This window comes from Cetorhinus maximus, chromosome 6 (assembly GCF_964194155.1).
Source record: "Cetorhinus maximus chromosome 6, sCetMax3.hap1.1, whole genome shotgun sequence".
In the NCBI taxonomy this organism is placed as follows: domain Eukaryota; kingdom Metazoa; phylum Chordata; class Chondrichthyes; order Lamniformes; family Cetorhinidae; genus Cetorhinus; species Cetorhinus maximus.
The window spans coordinates 153,897,512-153,917,000 of NC_135884.1; the positions used below are offsets into that span (position 1 = coordinate 153,897,512).

At 47.3% G+C, this 19,489-nt stretch overlaps 1 protein-coding gene across 1 annotated transcript in view; it reads right to left on the minus strand.

The window, feature by feature from the left end:
• Nucleotides 1-19,489, minus strand: part of cdh16 (cadherin 16, KSP-cadherin) — a 65,879-nt gene that overhangs the window by 10,422 nt on the left and 35,968 nt on the right. Inside the window, exons 10-14 of the mRNA XM_078544672.1 lie at nt 16,089-16,313; nt 14,047-14,123; nt 8,768-8,959; nt 7,448-7,695; nt 5,892-6,016 (exon numbers count right to left, since the gene is read on the minus strand). Coding sequence (XP_078400798.1) covers nt 5,892-6,016; nt 7,448-7,695; nt 8,768-8,959; nt 14,047-14,123; nt 16,089-16,313 — 867 coding nt within the window. The remainder of the gene's footprint in view (nt 1-5,891; nt 6,017-7,447; nt 7,696-8,767; nt 8,960-14,046; nt 14,124-16,088; nt 16,314-19,489) is intronic.

Here is a 19,489-nt window from a genome sequence, read left to right on the forward strand (position 1 = left end):
CATGACCTTCTGACTCGGAGGTGAGAGTGCTACTCGCTGAACCGCAGCTGCCCACTGTATATGGGGAGGGGGGGCGATGTCATACTGGTATTGTCACTGGACTAGTATTCCAGAGACCCAGGGTAATACTCTGGGGACCCAGGTTCGAATCCCCCCACGGCAGATGGTGAAATTTGAATCCAATAATTTGGAATTAAAAATTTGATGATGACCATGAAACCATTGCCGATTATTGTAAAAACCCATCTGGTTCACTAATGTCCTTTAGGGAAGGAAATCTGCCGTCCTTACCTGGTCTGGCCTACATGTGACTCCAGACCCACAGCAATGTGGTTGACTCTTAAATGCCCACTGAACAAGGGCAATTAGGGATGGGCAATAAATGCTGGCCTAGCCAGAGATGCCCAGGTCCCAAGAACAAATAAAAAAAGAGACAGTCACCTGATTGTATCGAGCACACTTGTCCCTAAAGATCCTGTGAGCCATCTGCTTCAGTGTGGGTAAGTAGCTATCGCCAGAGGCAGCGCCATCGTGACGGCCACACATCGCAGAGCAATACATACTCCGACACAAATCACAGCCTTGCTTCAAACATGGACAAAAGAGCTGAACTCCCGAGGTGAGGTGAGAGTGTCTGCCCTTGACATCAAGGCAGCATTTGACCGAGTGTGGCATCAAGGAGCCCTAGCAAAACTGGAGTCAATGGGAACCGGGGGAAAACTCTGCGCTGGTTGGAGTCATACCTAGCACAAAGGAAGATGCTTGTGGTTGTTGGAGGTCAGTCATCTCAGTTCCAGGACATCATTGCAGGAGTTCCTCAGGGTAGTGTCCTAGGTCCAACCATCTTCAGCTGCTTCATCAATGACCTTCCTTCCATCATAAGGTCAGAAGTGGGGATGTTCGCTGATGATTGCACAATGTTCAGCACCATTTGCGACTCCTCAAATACTGAAGCAGTCCATGTCCAAATGCAGCAAGACCTGGACAATATCCAGGCTTGGGCTGACAAGTGGCAAGTAACATTCACACCACACAAGTGCCAGGTAGTGACCAACTACAACAAGAGAGAATCTAATCATCGCCCCTTGATGTTCAATGGCATTACCATCACTGAATCTCCCACTATCAACATCCTGGGGGTTACCATTGACCAGAAACTGAACTGGACTAGCCATATAAATACTGTGGCTACAAGAGCAGGTCAGAGGATAGGAATCGTGCGACGAGTAACTCACCTCCTGACTCCCCAAAACCTGTCCACCATCTACAAGGCACAAGTCAGGAGTGTGATGGAATACTCTCCACTTGCCTGGATGAGTGCAGTTCCCACAACACTTAAGAAGCTTGACAACATCCAGGACAAAGCAGTCTGTTTGATTGGCACCACATCCACAAACATTCACTCCCTCCACCACCAATGCACAGTAGCAGCAGTGTGTACCATCTACAAGAAGCACTGCAGGAATTCACCAAGGCTCCTTAGACAGCACCTTCCAAACCCACGATCACTACCGTCTAGAAGGACAAGGGCAGCAGATAGATGGGAACACCACCACCTGGAAGTTCCCCTCCAAGTCACTCACCATCTTGACTTGGAAATATATCGGCCGTTCCTTCACTTTCGCTGGGTCAAAATCCTGGAACTCCCTCCCTAACAGCACTGTGGGTGTACCTACACCACATGGACTGCAGCAGTTCAAGAAGGCAGCTCACCACCATCTGCTCAAGGGCAATTAGGACAGTAAATGCTGGCCCAGCCAGCGAAGCCCACACCCCATGAATGAATAATAAAAAAAATTTCACCTGTTTGCTCTGAAGTAGACTGAACTCCCCTGTATCATAGGGTCACACAGCCCATGGTGCCTCTGCTGACTCTTTGAAAGAGCTCGCTCATTAGTCTCAGTCCCCCAGCTCTTTCCTCGTAGCCTTACAAATTTATCCCTTCAAGTACTTATCCAATTCCCTTTTGAAAGTTGCTATTGAATTGTCCTTTCAGACAGGCGTTTCAGATCACAACAACTTGCTGTGCAAAAAGCCCTCATCTCCCTTTCTGCTTCTTTTGCCAATGATTTTAAATCTGTGTCCTCTGGTTAATGACCTGCCTGCCTGACAGTGCAATTTCTCCTCATTTATGCTATCAAAGTCCTTCATGATTTTGAACACCTCTATTAAATCTCCCTTTAAACCTTTCTCAGCTCCGTGGGAGAACAGCCCCAGCTTGGAAAGTCACGCCATTTTATTTCAGGCCCTTCTCTACGAAGTGTTTATTTAACACAGAACTAACAGCACAGAAACAGGCCACATTACCTCATCTCACACTATCAGCATATCCTTCTGTTCCTTTCTCCCTCGTGTGTTTATCCAGCTTCCCCTTAAATGTATCTACAGTATATTCACCTCAACCACACCCTATGGTAGTGAGTTCCACATCCTCACCACTCTCTGGGTAAAGGCATCTCTCCTGAATTTCCTGGTGGATTTATTATCTTATATAGATGTTATGTTTATTTTTGCATTAGGTCACCTCTCAGCTCCTTCTCTCGAGGGAACAAGCGCTCAGCCTTTCCTGATGGTTATTTATGACTTCTCAGTTCTGGAAACATCCCTCATAAATCTGTCTTCTTGCACCTTCTCCAGTGCATCTATAACCTTTATGCTAACATGGAGATCAAAACTGTGCACAGTGCTTCAAGAGGAGAAAGTACACATCTCACAGGAGTTGGATTGTCAACCCTGTTTGAACCTATTTGTTGAAGTTTCATCACATGACATCCTAGCGCTAACCCATCCTGCCCCCACAGTCTTTCCATTGGTCGATCACATGTCAGTCGTCATGGTACCTGCCATCCCATGACCAATTGGAAAGCGGATGGACTCTTCATTACTTAAATGTATCTCTACTATTCTTCCGATTCTACTGACAGCCAAGAATCAGCCAATCAAACAGCCCTTTCTCCCCAAATTTCTGCCATTTTTATAACGAATAAACACGAAGTGTTCAGAGACTCAGAAAATAAATACAGAATATTTTATCTAATACTCTCTACTGTTTTCTCCTGTTTGTTTTGCTCCCAGCAATTTGTCCTGGAGATTAATCTTCAATTCCTGGAGACCCCAGGACATTCCTGCAAGACCAACCATTCGATCAGGCTCAGCAATGAGCAAATATGAGGAGGCCAGAGGAGGGACACTATCGTCACAAAGCCTCAGCCCACGCGCTCTCTCTCTCTCCCCTCTCTCTCTGCAGCGGTAGCTGTCAATAGCTGGTGAACACTCAGACCTGACAAGCTCCAATCCTCAGAGGCAAACCATTCTCCTGAAGAATCGGCAGCTCTTTGGGCTTGGGCACTGTTTGAGCAGCAGGGATGTGGTCCATCAGCTGCCTGAACAGACTGTGCTTGCTTCGAGTGCCTGGGGGGGACGCTGTGTAGTGATCAGACAAACATCTCCAGACAAACTGAGAGAGGAAGGAGTACCTGTTCACTGTCTCTGGGTTTCTCTGATCCACATTGAGCTTAAAGGGACAAAACATCGGTTCACTGCAGCAATATTTTCCTCCTCACTTTACAATGGTTTAACAATCCTGGCTCCCCAACCATGGGTGGAATTGAATGCCCTCCCTTGAGGAGAATTTGGTGGCACAAGGTGTTCTATTGGGCGGGAGGGTGGCATGGGGGTCCCCACCACCTTCCCGCCTCCTCTCCGATTAGGTACAGGGTGGGAAGGCTCGTGGACAGCCTTCCTGCCAATTGAGGCCCTTAAGTGGCCAATTAATACCCACTTAAGGGCCTCATCCAGCCACTGCTGGTATTCACCACTGGCAGGTGGAGGACTTGCCATGCAGGAAGCCAGAAAAGTTAAATCCCATTGGGGCTGCCAGCCAGTTCCGGTGGGGGGTGGCGGGGCAGGGGGGAGGTGGGGGGGAGGTGGGGGGGAGGTGGGGAGGGGGTGGGGAGGGGGTGGGGAGGGGGTGGGGTGGGTGGGGGGGTTTGGGGGGTGGGGGGGAGGGAGGCAGTTGTGGGGGCTGGGGAGGGGGTGGGGCGAGTGGGGGAGGGAGGTAGGTCGGGGTGGGGGGGGGTTCCCTCATTCAAAGATACTCAGTGCCTGAACGAGGAAACCCGGCATCGGAAAGGTGGGGACCACTGAGATCCACCCTCTGCCCTTGCTATAGACCACTCCCTCTTCTCCCACAACCCCCCACCCCTTGACCCCCATCCTGTCATCATTCACCTGTAACCTGGGTCCCTCAGCGACCTTGGGCCTCAAGCGGCTGCATGACCAGCAGCTTCCGCTCCCGCAGGGTCCTGGAACCCGGGAAATGTCCACCGCTGTCCAGCCTGGGCCTTCCTGAGAGGAAGCGAGGCAGGTTTCTCACCAGCTCTCCAGCCAGTGGGTGAGACCCCGGTCACCTCCATTAAATACCAGCCCCTCGCTCAGGCTGACTCACCTCTTCAGCCCGGATCAAACTGCCTGCTTTATCTTTATTTACACTGACATTGCACTTACTGATGATCCATCTCTGAATTCTTCAACTCAAAATGATCTGACAAAAGCAAAGGACAAGAGAGAAGGAGAGGCAGAGGTAATCCGGAGAGTGATTAAAAACTTAACCAGAGTGATTAGAAACTTAACCAGAAAAATGATATATCACCATTTCATGTTTATCTATTTTCTTGCTAAAATTCAGTGAGAAGAATTTCATTTGAGTATTGCTGAAAAAGAGACATGTTGTCGAAACTTTTCGTCCCGCACTCATCAGGACAATTCGCAAGAATACCAAATGTAAAGGGAACAACAATTTATACTTCATGAGAAGAGAGCACTGATTGGTTGGCAAGTGGACTCTGATTGGTAGAGGTGTTGCCATGGAAAATGCAGCAGTTAACTGATGATTGACAGTTAACTGCCAAGCTTTGTTTAAATTCAAACCAGGCATGTTAGCTCTGATTGGTCAAGGTATTGCCCTGGGGAATGAACCAGAGAATGGCTGTTGCCTATATTGTTTAGTTGAAATAGGTGCAATATGTGTACATGTTCTTTCGCAAAGAGCAGGGCCCTGTGTATTCATATACGTAGCTTCTAGTACATGTAAGTGAGCCACACTGCAAGCCTAACTGATAACCTTAAATTGGGTGTCAGCATAATTCTTAACACGCTCAGGATTGTTTAGCAAATTAATTTGAAGGGAAATAAGAATTGGTCATAGAGAGTGAGAAACGAGATAAAGAGAGGAATGCGCAAGACTCGGTAAATGGCAGAACAGGCTCACAGGACTGAATGGCCTCCTTCTGGCCCTATGTCTCTTTCAGAGAGCCAAGAATTGAGGGACAGAAAGTGAGATAGAGTCAGATAGAGACAGAGAGAGAAAGAGAGATGCAGAGACACAGAGAGAGACAGACAGAGGAAGAAAGGGGCAATGGGGGAAACAAAGAAAGAGACAGAGACAGAGCGAGAGACCATGAGAGAGATAGTGAATGAGACAGAGAGAGAGACATTAAGTGAGAGGCAGAGAGAGGCAGAGAGAGAGAGAGTCAGAGAGAGAGAGAGAGAAAGACAGAATGAGAGACTATAAGAGAGATCGAGAGAGGCAGAGCTAGAGAGTCAGGGAGAGAGACGCAGAGAGATGGTAGAGAGAAACAGTAAGAGACGGGGCAGAAAGAGATAGATTAACAGAAAAAAGAGAGAAAAAGGGACAGAAACCAGTAAAAAGCAAAGTAACAAAATCAGAGAGATACAAGAAGAAGGGAGATTGAAAACCAGGGAGAGAGATCTCTTGCGGGGATATCTGGGGCTGATGGAGAGTATGGTAACTGCTGTACCACATCAGAGCTCGTGAGTGGATGCTACAATGGGAAATCGGTCAAATCTCATCTCTGTCTTTGGTTCCTTACCTCCATCTTCCATCACCACCTCCACCAGGTGGCTGCCTCCTGCTGGGTCTCCACCCAGGAGAGTCACCTCCCCAGATTCGGAATCAACTGAGAGCCAATGGATCGAATCATTTCCCAGGCGGAATCTGCCAAATGCAAAAAGTCTCTCATTAGAAGGTTTGACAGTGTGGACACTGAGAGACTGTCCCTGTCCCTGTCTCTTACTGTTTCTCTCTACCATGTCTCTGCGTCTCTCTCCCTGTCTGGAGACTCTAGCAGACTGGGCTACAGTCTCGGGGCAAGGAATCAGCCACTTCAGACTGAGCTGGGGAGAAATTTCTTCACTCAGAGGATGGTGAATCTTTGAAATCCTCTATTCCGGAGGGACGTGGATGCTCAGTTTTGAGCAAGCAGGGATGTAGTGTTCAGGTAGAAGACAGAGCAAGATCAAGGGGCTGTGTGGTCTATTTCTGCTTCCATTTCTTATGCTTTTACGTTAGGCTGGCATAAATCAAATGATCATTCTCTATCGGATTCAATCTGAGGAGAAACATCCAGCTGTGAGAGTGTGTGCACTGGAATCTGAACTCTCACAGCTGGATCTCACTATCACAGCTGGATCTCACTATCACAGCTGGATCTCACTATCACAGCTGGATCTCACTCTCACAGCTGGATCTCACTATCACAGCTGGTTCTCACTATCACAGCTGGTTCTCACTATCACAGCTGGATCTCACTCTCACAGCTGGATCTCACTATCACAGCTGGTTCTCACTATCACAGCTGGATCTCACTATCACAGCTGGATCTCACTATCACAGCTGGATCTCACTATCACAGTTTTCCTCTGGCGGGTTTGTATATAAAGCAAGGGAGAATAACTTTAAAATTACAGCTCAGCCGTTCGTGGTTGATGTCAGGAAGCAGCTCTTCACACAAATCCAGGCCGATGCTCCCAGAGCCGTACTGAGGAAGTGCTGTCCTGTCAAAGATGCCGTCTTTCAAGTGAGATGTTAAACCGGGACCCCATCTGCCCTCTTAGGGGGACATAAAAGATCCCACTGCACTATTTCAAAGAAGAGTAGGGGAGTTCTCCCTGGTGTCCTGCCCAATATTTATCCCTTAACCAACATCACAAAAACAGATTATCTGGTCATTATCACATTGCTGTTTGTGGGAGCTTGCTGTGTGCAAATTGGGCTGCTGTGTTATCTACATGACAACTGTGGCTACACTTCAAAAAGTGCTTCATTGGCTGTAAAGCACTTTGGGATGACCTGAGTTCATGAGAGGTTCTAAATAAATGCAAGTCTTTCTTTTTTTTCAAAGGGGAGTGATAATCCAAAACTCTCTCCTCAAAAATACTATTGAGTCTGGGGTTAATTTGAAAATTTCAGAACTGGGATTGAAAGATTTTTGTTGGGTACGGGGATTAAGGGTTATGGAACCAAGGTGGGTAAATGGAGTCAAGATACAGCTCAGTCATGATCTAACTTGTATGTTGGAACAGGCTCGAGGAGCTGAATGGCCTCCCCCCATTGTTGAGTTGGTTGCACAACCTAGCATGTCCTTACCTAACAGGAGCAGACGATGTGTCAGGGTCATATCCCTCCACCCTCAGTAACACACTGCCGGGCTGGACATCCTTGGGAATGGTCACCTCGTAATCACTCTGAGAAAGTATTGGAGCTTCATTGATGTCACCCACCAGGATGGAGATGGTCATCGTGGAGCTCGGGCCATACTCAGACCCAACCAGCTCAGCCTCATTTCGGGCAGAGATGACCAACGTGTATTCACTCACTGTCTCGTAGTCCAGGGCCTAAGAAAACAGATTTTACATTGTAATCTCACATCGCACCCCACTCTCTGGAATCCATCGCCATCCCGTTTATTTTTCCTGTCAATTCATATTTCATTTTTAATGGAGAGTTTTAATCGTTGATGTGAGAAATGTGAGTGAGGGGAACACTTAACCCACTCAGTAACAGTGAGAGAGATAAACATACATGGAGATGGAGAGAGAAATAGACACAGAGAAAGAGTTAGAGATAGTAACAGAAAGAGACTTAGAGAGCGAGACAGTGACAGACAGAGAGATGGAGAGTGACAGAGTGATGGAGAGAGACAGAGTGATGGAAAGAGACAGAGTGATGGAGAGAGACAGAGAGATGGGGAGAGACAGAGAGATGGGGAGAGACAGACAGAGACAGAGTGATGAAAAGAGACAAAATGATGAAAAGAGACAGGGTGATAGAGAGTGAGACAGAGACAGAGATGGAAAGTAAGAGAGCTGGAGAGAGAGAGAGATGGAGAGACAGAGAAAGAAAGGGGGGAGAGAGGGAGATGAAGAGAAAGAAAACTGGGGAAAGAGCTGAAGACAGACATGGAAATAGACAGAGACATGGAGACAGGTGCAAAGACAGTGATGGAAAAACAGACAGAGAGACAGAGAGAAATGGGCACAGATAGAGAAAGAAGATGGAAAGAGATTGAGTGAAGCAGTGACCAAAACAAAGATGGGAAGAAGCAGAAAGAGAAAGATGGAGAGCGATGGAGAGAGAGATACAGATAAAATGAGAGGAGTACAAAAATGGAAAGAGACAAAGGCAGACTGGGAGAGAGAGATGAAGACAGAGAGCGGAAACCGTGACAGAGACACAGTGGAGAGGCAGTAAAGAGAGATAGAGATTTAAAAAGTCAAACACGTTAAGGAGATACATTCAGGGACAATGAACAGAGATGAAATGAGGGAGGGAGATGGACATAGAGTGAGAGGCAGAGTGAGAGAAAGAGAGACATGAATGAGAGACAGAGACAGTGAACAGAGATGGCAGATAGCAGATATAAACAAACTGACAAAGAGAGAGAGAGAGATAGGATACTTGATGTACCTTGTGTAGGAAAAGGCTCCCAACATTGCTTTGTTCCTCTCGGAGAATTCCAAATATTTGCTCTTCATTCCCAGATTCAATTGTGTAGATAACAAACCAGCTGTCCGTCAAGGGGTAATCAGCATCTGTCACATTGATTGTGGTTACAGGGTGTCCAACAGCAGTATTCTCAGCTATGCTGACTGGACCATACTACCTCACAACAAGGGAGAAAAATCAATGAAAAGGTAACAGAATGCTCAAGGGTCTGAACTTCAACCAATCACATTACAACAATTGTCAAAGACAGCTGTAATTGGTGCTCACTGGTCACATGGGGAAGGGGCAGGAGGATGTTTGGAGAAGCCTGTCAGGAACCAGCACACTCCCATTCCTAACCAAATATTTATTCAATTCCTTTTTGAAAAGAATAATGGCCTCAGCATCAACAAGAGATTTTTGCGCTCAATGAAGACTGTAGGAGTGTTTTATTCTGGTCTCAATAGCTTTATACTCGAGTTCTTTAATTAATTCTGACTGTGAAATCCAAACTAATGTGTCTGCATCATCATCCATTCTCTTTGAAGTTTGAAACAGCCTGGATTATACCGTCTCCTCAAACTTTCTCATTCAAAAAAAACCAAATAACCTCTGTGAGACTCTCCTCACTTTAAATCTTAGGTTGATCTCCAGTCACTGGTCCAGTCAGTTGTGACTCAGTGAAGAACTCTCTAACCTCTAAGTCAGCAGGTCAGAGGGCCCCGGTGCTACTTGAGAGAACATAACCCAGGCTGACACTCCCAGTACTGAGGGAGTGCTGTACTATCAGAGGTGCCATCTTTCAGAAGAGATCTTGAACTGATACCTTATCTGCCCTCTAAAGTGGATATACAAGATCCCACTATTTCAAAGAAGGGCTTGAAGAATGTAGAGAACATTCAAGTAAAGGAGACTAGGAGGAACAGGAGTGTAAAGAATATTTGGAATTTTTACCCAGTCTAGATTCCCCCTCCCTCCTCCCGTCCCACGGGTCTAACCCAAAACCCAATCCCTCAATCTAACTTGGAATCTGGGGCGCGCAGTATGAGTGGGGGTGAGGGGGTGAGGGGGTGAGGGTAGGGGGTTTGTGGTGTGGGTGGGGAAGTTGGTGTAATATAAAGTCATAGAAGTAAACCAAAGAAAAATAAATTTAACGTAAGGGAAGTAAACTTAAGACAGGGCAGGGCAGCTCAGTCATGTGGAATGTGTGTCCTGTAAAATGTGGGAAGTTGTGGACACTACTGGTAACCTAGATGGCCAGATGTGCAAGAAGTGCCACCAGTTGCAGAAACTTAGCTCCAGGCTTCGGGCACTGTGGCTCATCCGTGAGGGTGAGAGCTATGTGAATAGCACCTTCAGAGAGGTGGTCATACCACATGGTAGGGGCGTGGAGGCAAAAAGGGAACGGGTGACCGCCAGGCAGTCCAAGAGAACCAGGCAGGTAGTGCAGGAGTCCCCTGGGGTCTTGCTCGCTAATTGGTTTTCCGTTTTGGATACAGGTGAGGGTGTTGGTTCCTCAGAGGAGTGCAGTCAGAGCCAACTTTGTGGCACCACGAGCGGCTCAGCTGTACAGGAGGGGAGGAAGAAGCAGGGATTCATTAGTTAGGGGAACAGACAGTCGTTTCTGTGGCCATAGACCTGACTCCAGGGTGCTATGTTGCCTCCCTGGTGCCAGGGTCAAAGGTGTACCGAACGGCTGCAGAACATTCTTCTGGGGGAGGGTGAACAGCCTGAGGTCATGGTTCACATTGGTAACAATGACTTGGGCAGGAAGGGGGATGTGGTCCCTATGATCAGAAATTTAGGGAACTAGGTAGAAAATTAGCAAGCCAGACCTCAAAATTGGTAATCTCCAGGTTACTCCCAGTGCCATGTACAGGTGAGAACAGACATAGGAGGATAAGGCAGGTAAATGTGTGGCTGGAACGATGGTGCAGGAGGGAGGGCTTTAGACACTGGGACTGGCTCTGGGGGAGAAGGCACCTGTACAAGCCGGACGGGTTGCCCCTGAACAGAGCCGGGACTGAGTTCCTTGCTAGTTTTGCTGGTGCTGTTGGGAGGGCTTTAAACTAAACTTGGCAGGGGCGTGAGAACCAGGAGAAAATATTAGAGAGGAATACCAGGGTAGACAAAATACTGGGAGAGACAGATAGCACTAGAATAGAGAACGGTAAGTTAATAGGTGGAGTCGGAGTAAGGGAGAAAGTCATGAAGTCTAATTCAGGGTTACTGTGCATGTATGTGAATCACGGAGTATAATGAATAAGATTGGGGAGTTACTAGGCGCAGGTTGCCATGGGGAAATATGATGTTGTGGTGATAATGGAGACCTGGCTCAAGGAAGGGCAGAATTGGGTGTTAAACATTCCCAGGTGCAAGGTGTTCAGAAAAGATAGGAAAGGAAGGAAAGGGGGAGGGGTGGCGGTATTGGTTAAGGAGAGCATTGCAGTGCTGGAGAAAGAGGATGTCCTAGAGGGTTCAAGGGCAGAATCAATTTGGCTGGAGCTAAGGAACAAAAAGGGGGGAATTACATTGCTCGGTGTAGACTATAGACCACCAACTTGTGGGAAGGATGTAGAGGAACAAACCTGCAGGGAAATGCCAGAGAGATGCAGACATTACAGGGTAGTTATAATAAGGAACTTTAATTACCCGGATGTAGACTGGGACAGTGGTAGCTTAAAGGGCAGGGAGCAGCAAGAGTTCCTAGATTGTGTTCAGGAGAATTTCCTACAGCAGTATGTGTCCAGTCCAACAAGAAAGGAGGCACAGCTAGACCTGGTTCCTGGGAATGAGGTGGGCCAAGTAGATAAAATATCAGGGGGGGAACATTTATGAGATAGTGATTATTGTATCATAAGGTTTAGAATGATGGTAGAAAAGGACAATGTGAAATCCAGAGTAAGAATAATTAACTGGGGGAGAGCCGACTTCAATGGGGCAAGAACGGGGCTGGGCCAGATAGACTGGAACCAAAGGTTGGCGGGAAAAACTGTAGCTGAACCATGGGCCACCTTCAAAGAAGAAATGGTTCGGGCACAGTCAAGGTATATTCGGTCAAAAGGGAAAGGTAGGGCAAACAAATCCAGAGCTCCCTGGATGAAAAAGGAGATAGAAGTTAAGATAAAGAAGAAAAAGTGTGCTTAAGACAGGTGTCAGGTAGGAAATACAATTGAGAACCAAACGGAATACAGGAGGTTCAGAGGAGAGGTGAAGAAGCAAATAAGAGAAGCAAAGAGGGATTATGAGAAAAGACTGACAGCCAACATAAAGCAAAATCCCAAAGTCTTCTATCAGCACATAAATAGTAAAAAGGTAGTAAAAGGAGGAATAGGGACCAAAAAGGGGATTTACACATGGAGGCAGGGGGCATGGCTGAGGTGTTAAATGAATACTTTGCATCCGTCTTTACCAAGGAAGCAGATGCTACCCAGGCCATGGTGACAGAGGAGGAAACTCTGTCATTAGAAGGGTTCAAAATTGGTAAAGAGGAGGTATTAGATAAACTGTCGGTACTTAAAGTTGACAAGGCACCGGGACAGGATGAGATGCATCCAAGAATATTGAAGGAAGTGAGAGTAGAAATTGCAGGGGTACTGGCCATAATCTTTCATTCTTCCCTAGACTCTGGGGAGGTGCCAGGGGACTGGAGAATTGCAAACATTACTCACTTGTTCAAAAAAGGTTGTAAGGATAAGCCCAGCAATTACAGACCAGTCAGTTTAACTTCAGTAGTGGGCAAGATTCTAGAAACAATTATTCGGGATAGAATTAATAGTCACATGGAAAAATATGGGGTTGATAAGGAAGAGCCAGCATGGATTTCTAAAGGGGAAATTGTGTTTAACTAACTTGCTGGAGTTTTTTGAAGACGTAACAGTAAAGGTCGATGAGGGAAATGCTGTTGATGTGGTGTATGTGGACTTTCAAAAGGCGTTCGATACAGTGCCACACAACTGACTTGTGAGGAAAGTTATAGCTCACGGAATAAAAGGGACAGGAGCAACGTGGATACAAAATTGGCTGAGTTATAGGAAACACAGGGTAATGGTCAATGGATATTTTTCGGGCTGGAGGAAGGTTTGTAGTGGAGTTCCCCAGGGATTGGTATTGGGGTCCTTACTTTTCCTGATATATATACATGATCTAGATCTTGGTGTGCAGGGAACAATTTCAAGTTTGCGGATGATACAAAACTTGGAAGCATTCCAACCTGTGAGAAGGACAGTATGGAACTTCAGAAGGACATAGACAAGTTGGTGGAGTGGGCAAATAGGCGGCAGGTGAAGTTCAATGTGGAGAAGTGTGAGATGATTCATTTTGGTAGGAAGAACATGGACAGACAATATAAAATAAGGGGTACAACTCTAAACGATGTGCAGAAGCAGAGGGACCTGGGTATATATGTGCATAGATCATTGAAGGTGGCAGGACAGGTGGGGAGAGCAGTTAATAAAGCATATAGTATCCTGGGCTTTATTAATAGGAGCATAGAGTACAAGAGCAAGGAGGTTATGCTGAACTTGTATAGGACACTAGTTAGACCTCAGCTGGAGTATTGTGTAGTTCTGGGTGCCATATTATAGGAATGATGTGAACGCATTGGGGAGAGTGTAGAAGAGGTTTACAAGAATGGTTCCAGGGATGAGAAACTTTAGCTATGAGGATAGATTGGAGAGATTGGGACTGTTCTCCTTGGAGAGAAGAAGGCTAAATGGAGATTTGATAGAGGTGTTCAAAATCATGAGGGGTCTGGACAGAGTAGATAAGGACAGCACAGGTTTAAAGTGATTTGCAAAAGAAGCAAATGTGACATGAGAAAAAACTTTCTCACACAGTAAGTGGCTCGGGTCTGGAATGCACTGCGTGTGTGGAGTGGGGCGGGAGGTTGGAGTGCAGTAAATGCTCTCCCAATCGTTCTCTGCAGGCAGTCACTCCAGAAACACAACCCACCTGTTCCAGGACCTGGTTAAATATCCAAGGCCTAACACCTAGACCATTTTCCACAGAATACCTGGTGGGTGTTTGACAGGGAGATTTACTCTGTATCTAACCCCGTGCTGTACCTGTCCTGGGAGTGTTTGATAGGGACAGTGTAGAGGGACATTTACTCTGTATCTAACCCTGTGCTGTACCTGTCCTGGGTGTGTTTGATGGGACAGTGTAAACTGTAGAATAAGCTATAGTCCGAGATTGATTTTTTGGTGAAATTTACACATGTAATTGTAACAAAACCAGGCAACAGATCCCAGCTCCTGTACCTGTTTCTGCGGGAATATTGGAGCATTGTCGTTCAATTCCTCGACATCAACAGTGACTGTGCAGATACTTGACAATCCTGTCAAATAAAATAGAACATGTCGTCAAAGGTAGATTCTAGATGATGCATTTGTGTGGGCGCCTAACAGCAGGGCAGTAACATTATAAATCGCACTCAGGCAGTACTGCGACCAGCTCTCTGATCATTCAGCTCAGCCGCTCGGTGGGTACGTTGCCCAGTTTTTGTCAGAAGGTAGCAGTTTTGAGTCCTGCTCTAGCGCCTACTCTGACCAAGACCCCAGTGCGATCCAGTGGGAGTGCAGCCATGTCAGACCTACGTCATTCTACTGCCGATAAACGATGCCCATCTTCCTGCTCAGGGAGATGTTAAAGATTCCTTGGGAATTTCTCCCACTGTGCTAGCTCACATTCCCTGACAGAATCAAAAGCAGATTAACTGGACATTAGTTACAGAGACTGTACAGCACAGAAACAGGCTATTCGGCTAACTTGGTCTGTGCCGGTGGATATGCTCCGTCCAAGCACGTTCCCATTCCGCTTTCACTGATCCTTAAATCATTTTCTTCTCCTGCACTGGATCAGATGACATTGCAACAGTAAAATGTTTTAGGCTGTACTCAGAATGTGTGATGAGGCCCTGTATCAACATAAGATCATTCTTACATATTTCACCTTTCACCAATTCTGGAGGTAGAGGGAGCTTTACTCTGTATCTAACCCCGTGCTGTACCTGTCCTGGGAGTGTTTGATGGGGACAGTGTAGAGGGAGCTTTACTCTGTATCTAACCCCGTGCTGTACCTGTCCTCGGAGTGTTTGATGGGGATGGTGTGGAGGGAGCTTTATTCTGTATCTCACCCCGTGCTGTACCTGTCCTGGGAGTGTTTGATGGGGACAGTGTAGAGGGAGCTTTACTCTGTATCTAACACTGTGCTGTACCTGTCCTGGGAGTGTTGTTCTTTGATTCACTCTCTGATGGGATACATGGGGCACAATTTTCCGGCCCCAGTTCAGTGGGGGTTGGGCTGGAAAATACATCGAGCCTGTCAAAACCCCATTGATTTCGGCAGGACTGGAAGATCCTGCCGGTGGGAGGGGCCGTAAAATTCCACCCGTCTCCCTGGTGACAGATTGGCTAACATGCTTTCTTTAATGTACGGAAGATAAAGGAGAAATGTCTTCACCCAGAGTACCCAGATTACCCAGAGTACCCAGAGTACCCAGATTACCCAGAGTACCCAGATTACCCAGAGTACCCAGAGTACCCAGATTACCCAGATTACCCAGAGTACCCAGAGTACCCAGATTACCCAGAGTACCCAGATTACCCAGAGTACCCAGAGTACCCAGATTACCCAGATTACCCAGAGTACCCAGATTACCCAGAGTACCCAGAGTACCCAGATTACCCAGAGTACCCAGAGTACCCAGATTACCCAGAGTACCCAGAGTACCCAGATTACCCAGAGTACCCAGATTACCCAGAGTACCCAGAGTACCCAGATTACCCAGAGTACCCAGAGCACCCAGATTACCCAGAGTACCCAGATTACCCAGAGCACCCAGAGTACCCAGAGCACCCAGAGCACCCAGATTACCCAGAGTACCCAGAGTACCCAAAGTACCCAGAGCACCCAGAGCACCCAGAGTACCCAGAGCGGTAAATCATATACATGTTTATAAGGGGGAAGCCACAATACTTTAGGCAGGATGTGATGGTCTCGGAGAGGACGCAGGGGAGATTTACCCGAATGGTAGCAGGGTTAAGGGACTTCAGTTAATGTGAAGAGACTGGAGAATCTGAGGTTAAGAGGGGATTTAATAGCATTCAAAATTACAAAGGCTTTTTGATGGAGTAAATAAGGAGAAAGAAATATGTAGAAGGTTCTACTGTTAGCTGGAGATGGAGAGGGGTGGGAGGAATCTCATGCAGAGCATAAACACCAGCACTGACCAGATGGGCTGAATGGCCTGTGTCCGTGCTGTTCATATGAAACATTTCAGTCGCTCACTGCAGTGTCTCACCTCCTTCCTGTCCTGCAAGATCAGCTACCTCGATCTCCAGCTGGTACTGCATTGAACTGTAGCCGGTCATGTCTTTGGCCAGTGTGATGACCCCCTCGGCATTGACTGTGAATAGCCACTCGTCAGGCCCCTGAGGTTCCTGACCACAGAGGCGGAAGGAAAGATGTGCATTCTCAGTCCGGGGGTCGTCCTGATCAGCTGCTGTCAGGGTAACAACATGTGTACCTGGAAAAGAGGGAGCCATTCTCAAAATCATGGAATCATATGGCACAGAAGGAGACCATTCAGCCCCCAGTGCCTGTGTCAGCTCTTTTGAAAGAGCAATTCCCTCTGCTCTTTCCCTGTAGCCCCGCAAATTTCTCCTTTTCAGCTACTGATCCGAATCCCTTTTAAACGTTACTATTCAATCTGCTTCCACCGCCCATTTCAGGCAGCGCATTCCAAACGACAACAACTCACTGTGTAAGAACATTTCCCCTTCACTCCCCTCTGCTTATTTTCACAATGACTTTAGACTATGTCCCTCTGCTCAACGACCCTCCTGCCAGTGGAAACAATGGCTTTTTATTTACTCCATCCAATCCCTTCATCATTTTGAACACGTAATCTTCTCATATCTTTCTCCGCTCTAAGGCGTGTCCCAGCTTCTCTGGTCTCTCTGTGAATCTGAAGTCCCTCATTCATGGTACCATTACCTTGACATCCTTCATGTCAGGGGTCTAAGGCCTCATATATATACATATATATATATAAAACCTTTTTAAAATGGCTGAAGCGATGTCTGTCTGTGACCCTGAACAATAAGAGGCTATTTGGCAGCATCAAAGAAACTTGCACCTCATTATCTCTGAAGAGACCCTAAGGACCCCTGAGGGCTGCAGAGGCCAAATTCAAAGGGAAGTATCCAGAGGCCATCTACATTTCACAAGCCAGGCCTGGCCATCCAGTGCCAATTCGTCTGTTCGGAGACAGGACCCAGACAAAGGGATTCATACCCTTTGTTAAAACCAAAGTGGAGAGGTGGGAGTCATGGGACATGACACCCCTACCCCAGCTGGTGGAAACTGTAATATTGCCTTATGGAGCTGCAAAGCTCAGTCTGCCATCTTTCCAGATACCAAGCAGCCGCTCAGAAAAGGGGATCTGTCCAGGTTTGAATGCCTGGCCCCATCTACACTGTCTCGACTGGAACCTCTGTACCATCGCCTACAAGACTAATTCATCCCTGCATGCCTATATCATCATGCAAGTCAGCTCTACTGGAAAAGTGAATTATCCAGCATCACTTCGGCTTGCCGACCTCTGTGAAGGAATACACCACTGGAATACACCACTGGACCACTGGAATACACCACTGGACCACTGGAATACACCACTGGACCACTGGAATACACCACTGGACCACTGGAATACACCACTGGACCACTGGAATACACCACTGGACCACTGGAATACACCACTGGACCACTGGAATACACCACTGGAATACACCACTGGACTTTGATTCTGGATCTGGACTCAGGTGAAACAATAATTCTCTCCTCTGTGGTCTTTGCCCTGGAAATCTTCCTTTCCCTATCCCTCTTTTGTTGCACTGGTGGTCACCCCCTGTGATTTGAGTGTGTGAAAATAAACTAACTCTTTCAGCTCATCCCATCTCAAATTTGCTGTGGGCTTATTAATTGAAAATTGGATCTAGCCAAAACCGAGGGGTTGGGGAATACGCCACCGCTTCTACAGGGAGGGGAATCAAAATCACAACATCTTTTTGTTTATGCACGGGTGGTGAGAGGAGAAAACAGGGTTGTTTAAATTAAACTCCCTCCTGTTTGTTACACTTCCCAAAATGCAGTGCCCAGGATTGAACTCTATACTCCAGCTTCGGCCTAACCAGTGTTTTATCTGGTTTAGCATCATTTCCTGGTTGATTATCCTTCTTTCAAAATCTGAGCATAAGTCCAACAAGGCGCAGTCTGTCCCAGGCCGTACTGAGCTAGAGGTTCCTCACACAGAGTTACTGAAACACCAAAATGACTGAGGAGTTTGGCACATGCTCATTGCTTAGAAAGAGGCATTTACTGGTTAATGAGCCTGGTTAAAGATATTTCAGACAAATATCACAACACCTCATCCTGGAGATTAGAGTTTATCCAGAGGTCCTGTCCGCTCTCTCAGCAGAATGTAGAAGATTGCATGGGCACGATTTCAGAGAAGAGAAGGGGAGCTCTCCTCAGTGTCCTGGCCCAATATTTACCCTTCTCCCAACATCACCGACAAAGGGTTATCCGGGGCAGAATCTTCCGTTCGGTGTGTGTGGGCGGGCCCTGCACACCGACACGTAAAATGACGGGCGGTGACTTTGGGCGTACGTCCTGATGTCACCACGCGTCATCCTGGTCTTTCGTTTGGTGGGCGCGCACTGGAGTCGGCTGAGCACCCGCCGAACTGTCAAGGGCCAATTGAAGCCATTAATAAACTCATTGCAGTAATTGTCAGGGCTGTCCGTCCAACCTTAATGTTGTCGGGGGGGCTGCAGGTGAAGAGCCCAGGCAGCCTTCGCATTTTTCCATAAACCTCGTCCACAGGCGGGATGAGGTTTCATGAAGGATTCACAAACATGTCCCAGCTCGTGTGACACTGTCACGTGAGGGGACATGTCTGAGTAATTTTATTTTTTCTTTTTTTGAATGTATCATTGTGAAATGAATCTCCCTCAGGCAGCCTCAGGGTGATCTCTGCGCTCTTTCACACGCATGCGGAGGCCCCGACTCTCCCTCCTCCCCCCCCCCGCCCGCACAGGTAGCGCTGAGCGCTCTGGGCACATGTCACCTGGGCACATGCCTTAATTGGCCCACCCACATAAAATGGCGGCATGCAGCCAATGGCGGGCGGCAATCAGCTGTGTGCCTGCCTGCGCCCACTCCCGCTCCCGCTCCCGCTCCCGACCGGCCCAGCCGACGAGGGGAAAATTCTCTCCCTGGTGACTTATCACAGTGCTGTCTGTGCACAGATTGGATGTCGTGTTTCCTACAACAGTAAGTACATTTCAAAAGTACTTCATTGGCTGTAAAGTGCTTTGGAACATGCTGAGGTCATGAAAGGTGCTATATAAATTCACGTTTCTCTTTCTTTAGGTTCTGGTTCCAAGTGGTGCAGTCCATGTCCAAATGCAGCAAGACCTGGACAATATCCAGACTTGGGCTGACAAGTGGCAAGTAACATTTGCACCACACAAGTGCCAGGCAATGACCATCTCCAACAAGAGAGAATATAACCATTGCCCCTTAACATTCAATGGCATTACCATCACTGAATCCCCCACTATCAACATCCTGGGGGGTTACCATTGGCCAGAAACTGAATTGGACTAGCCATATAAATACTGTGGCTACAAGAGCAGG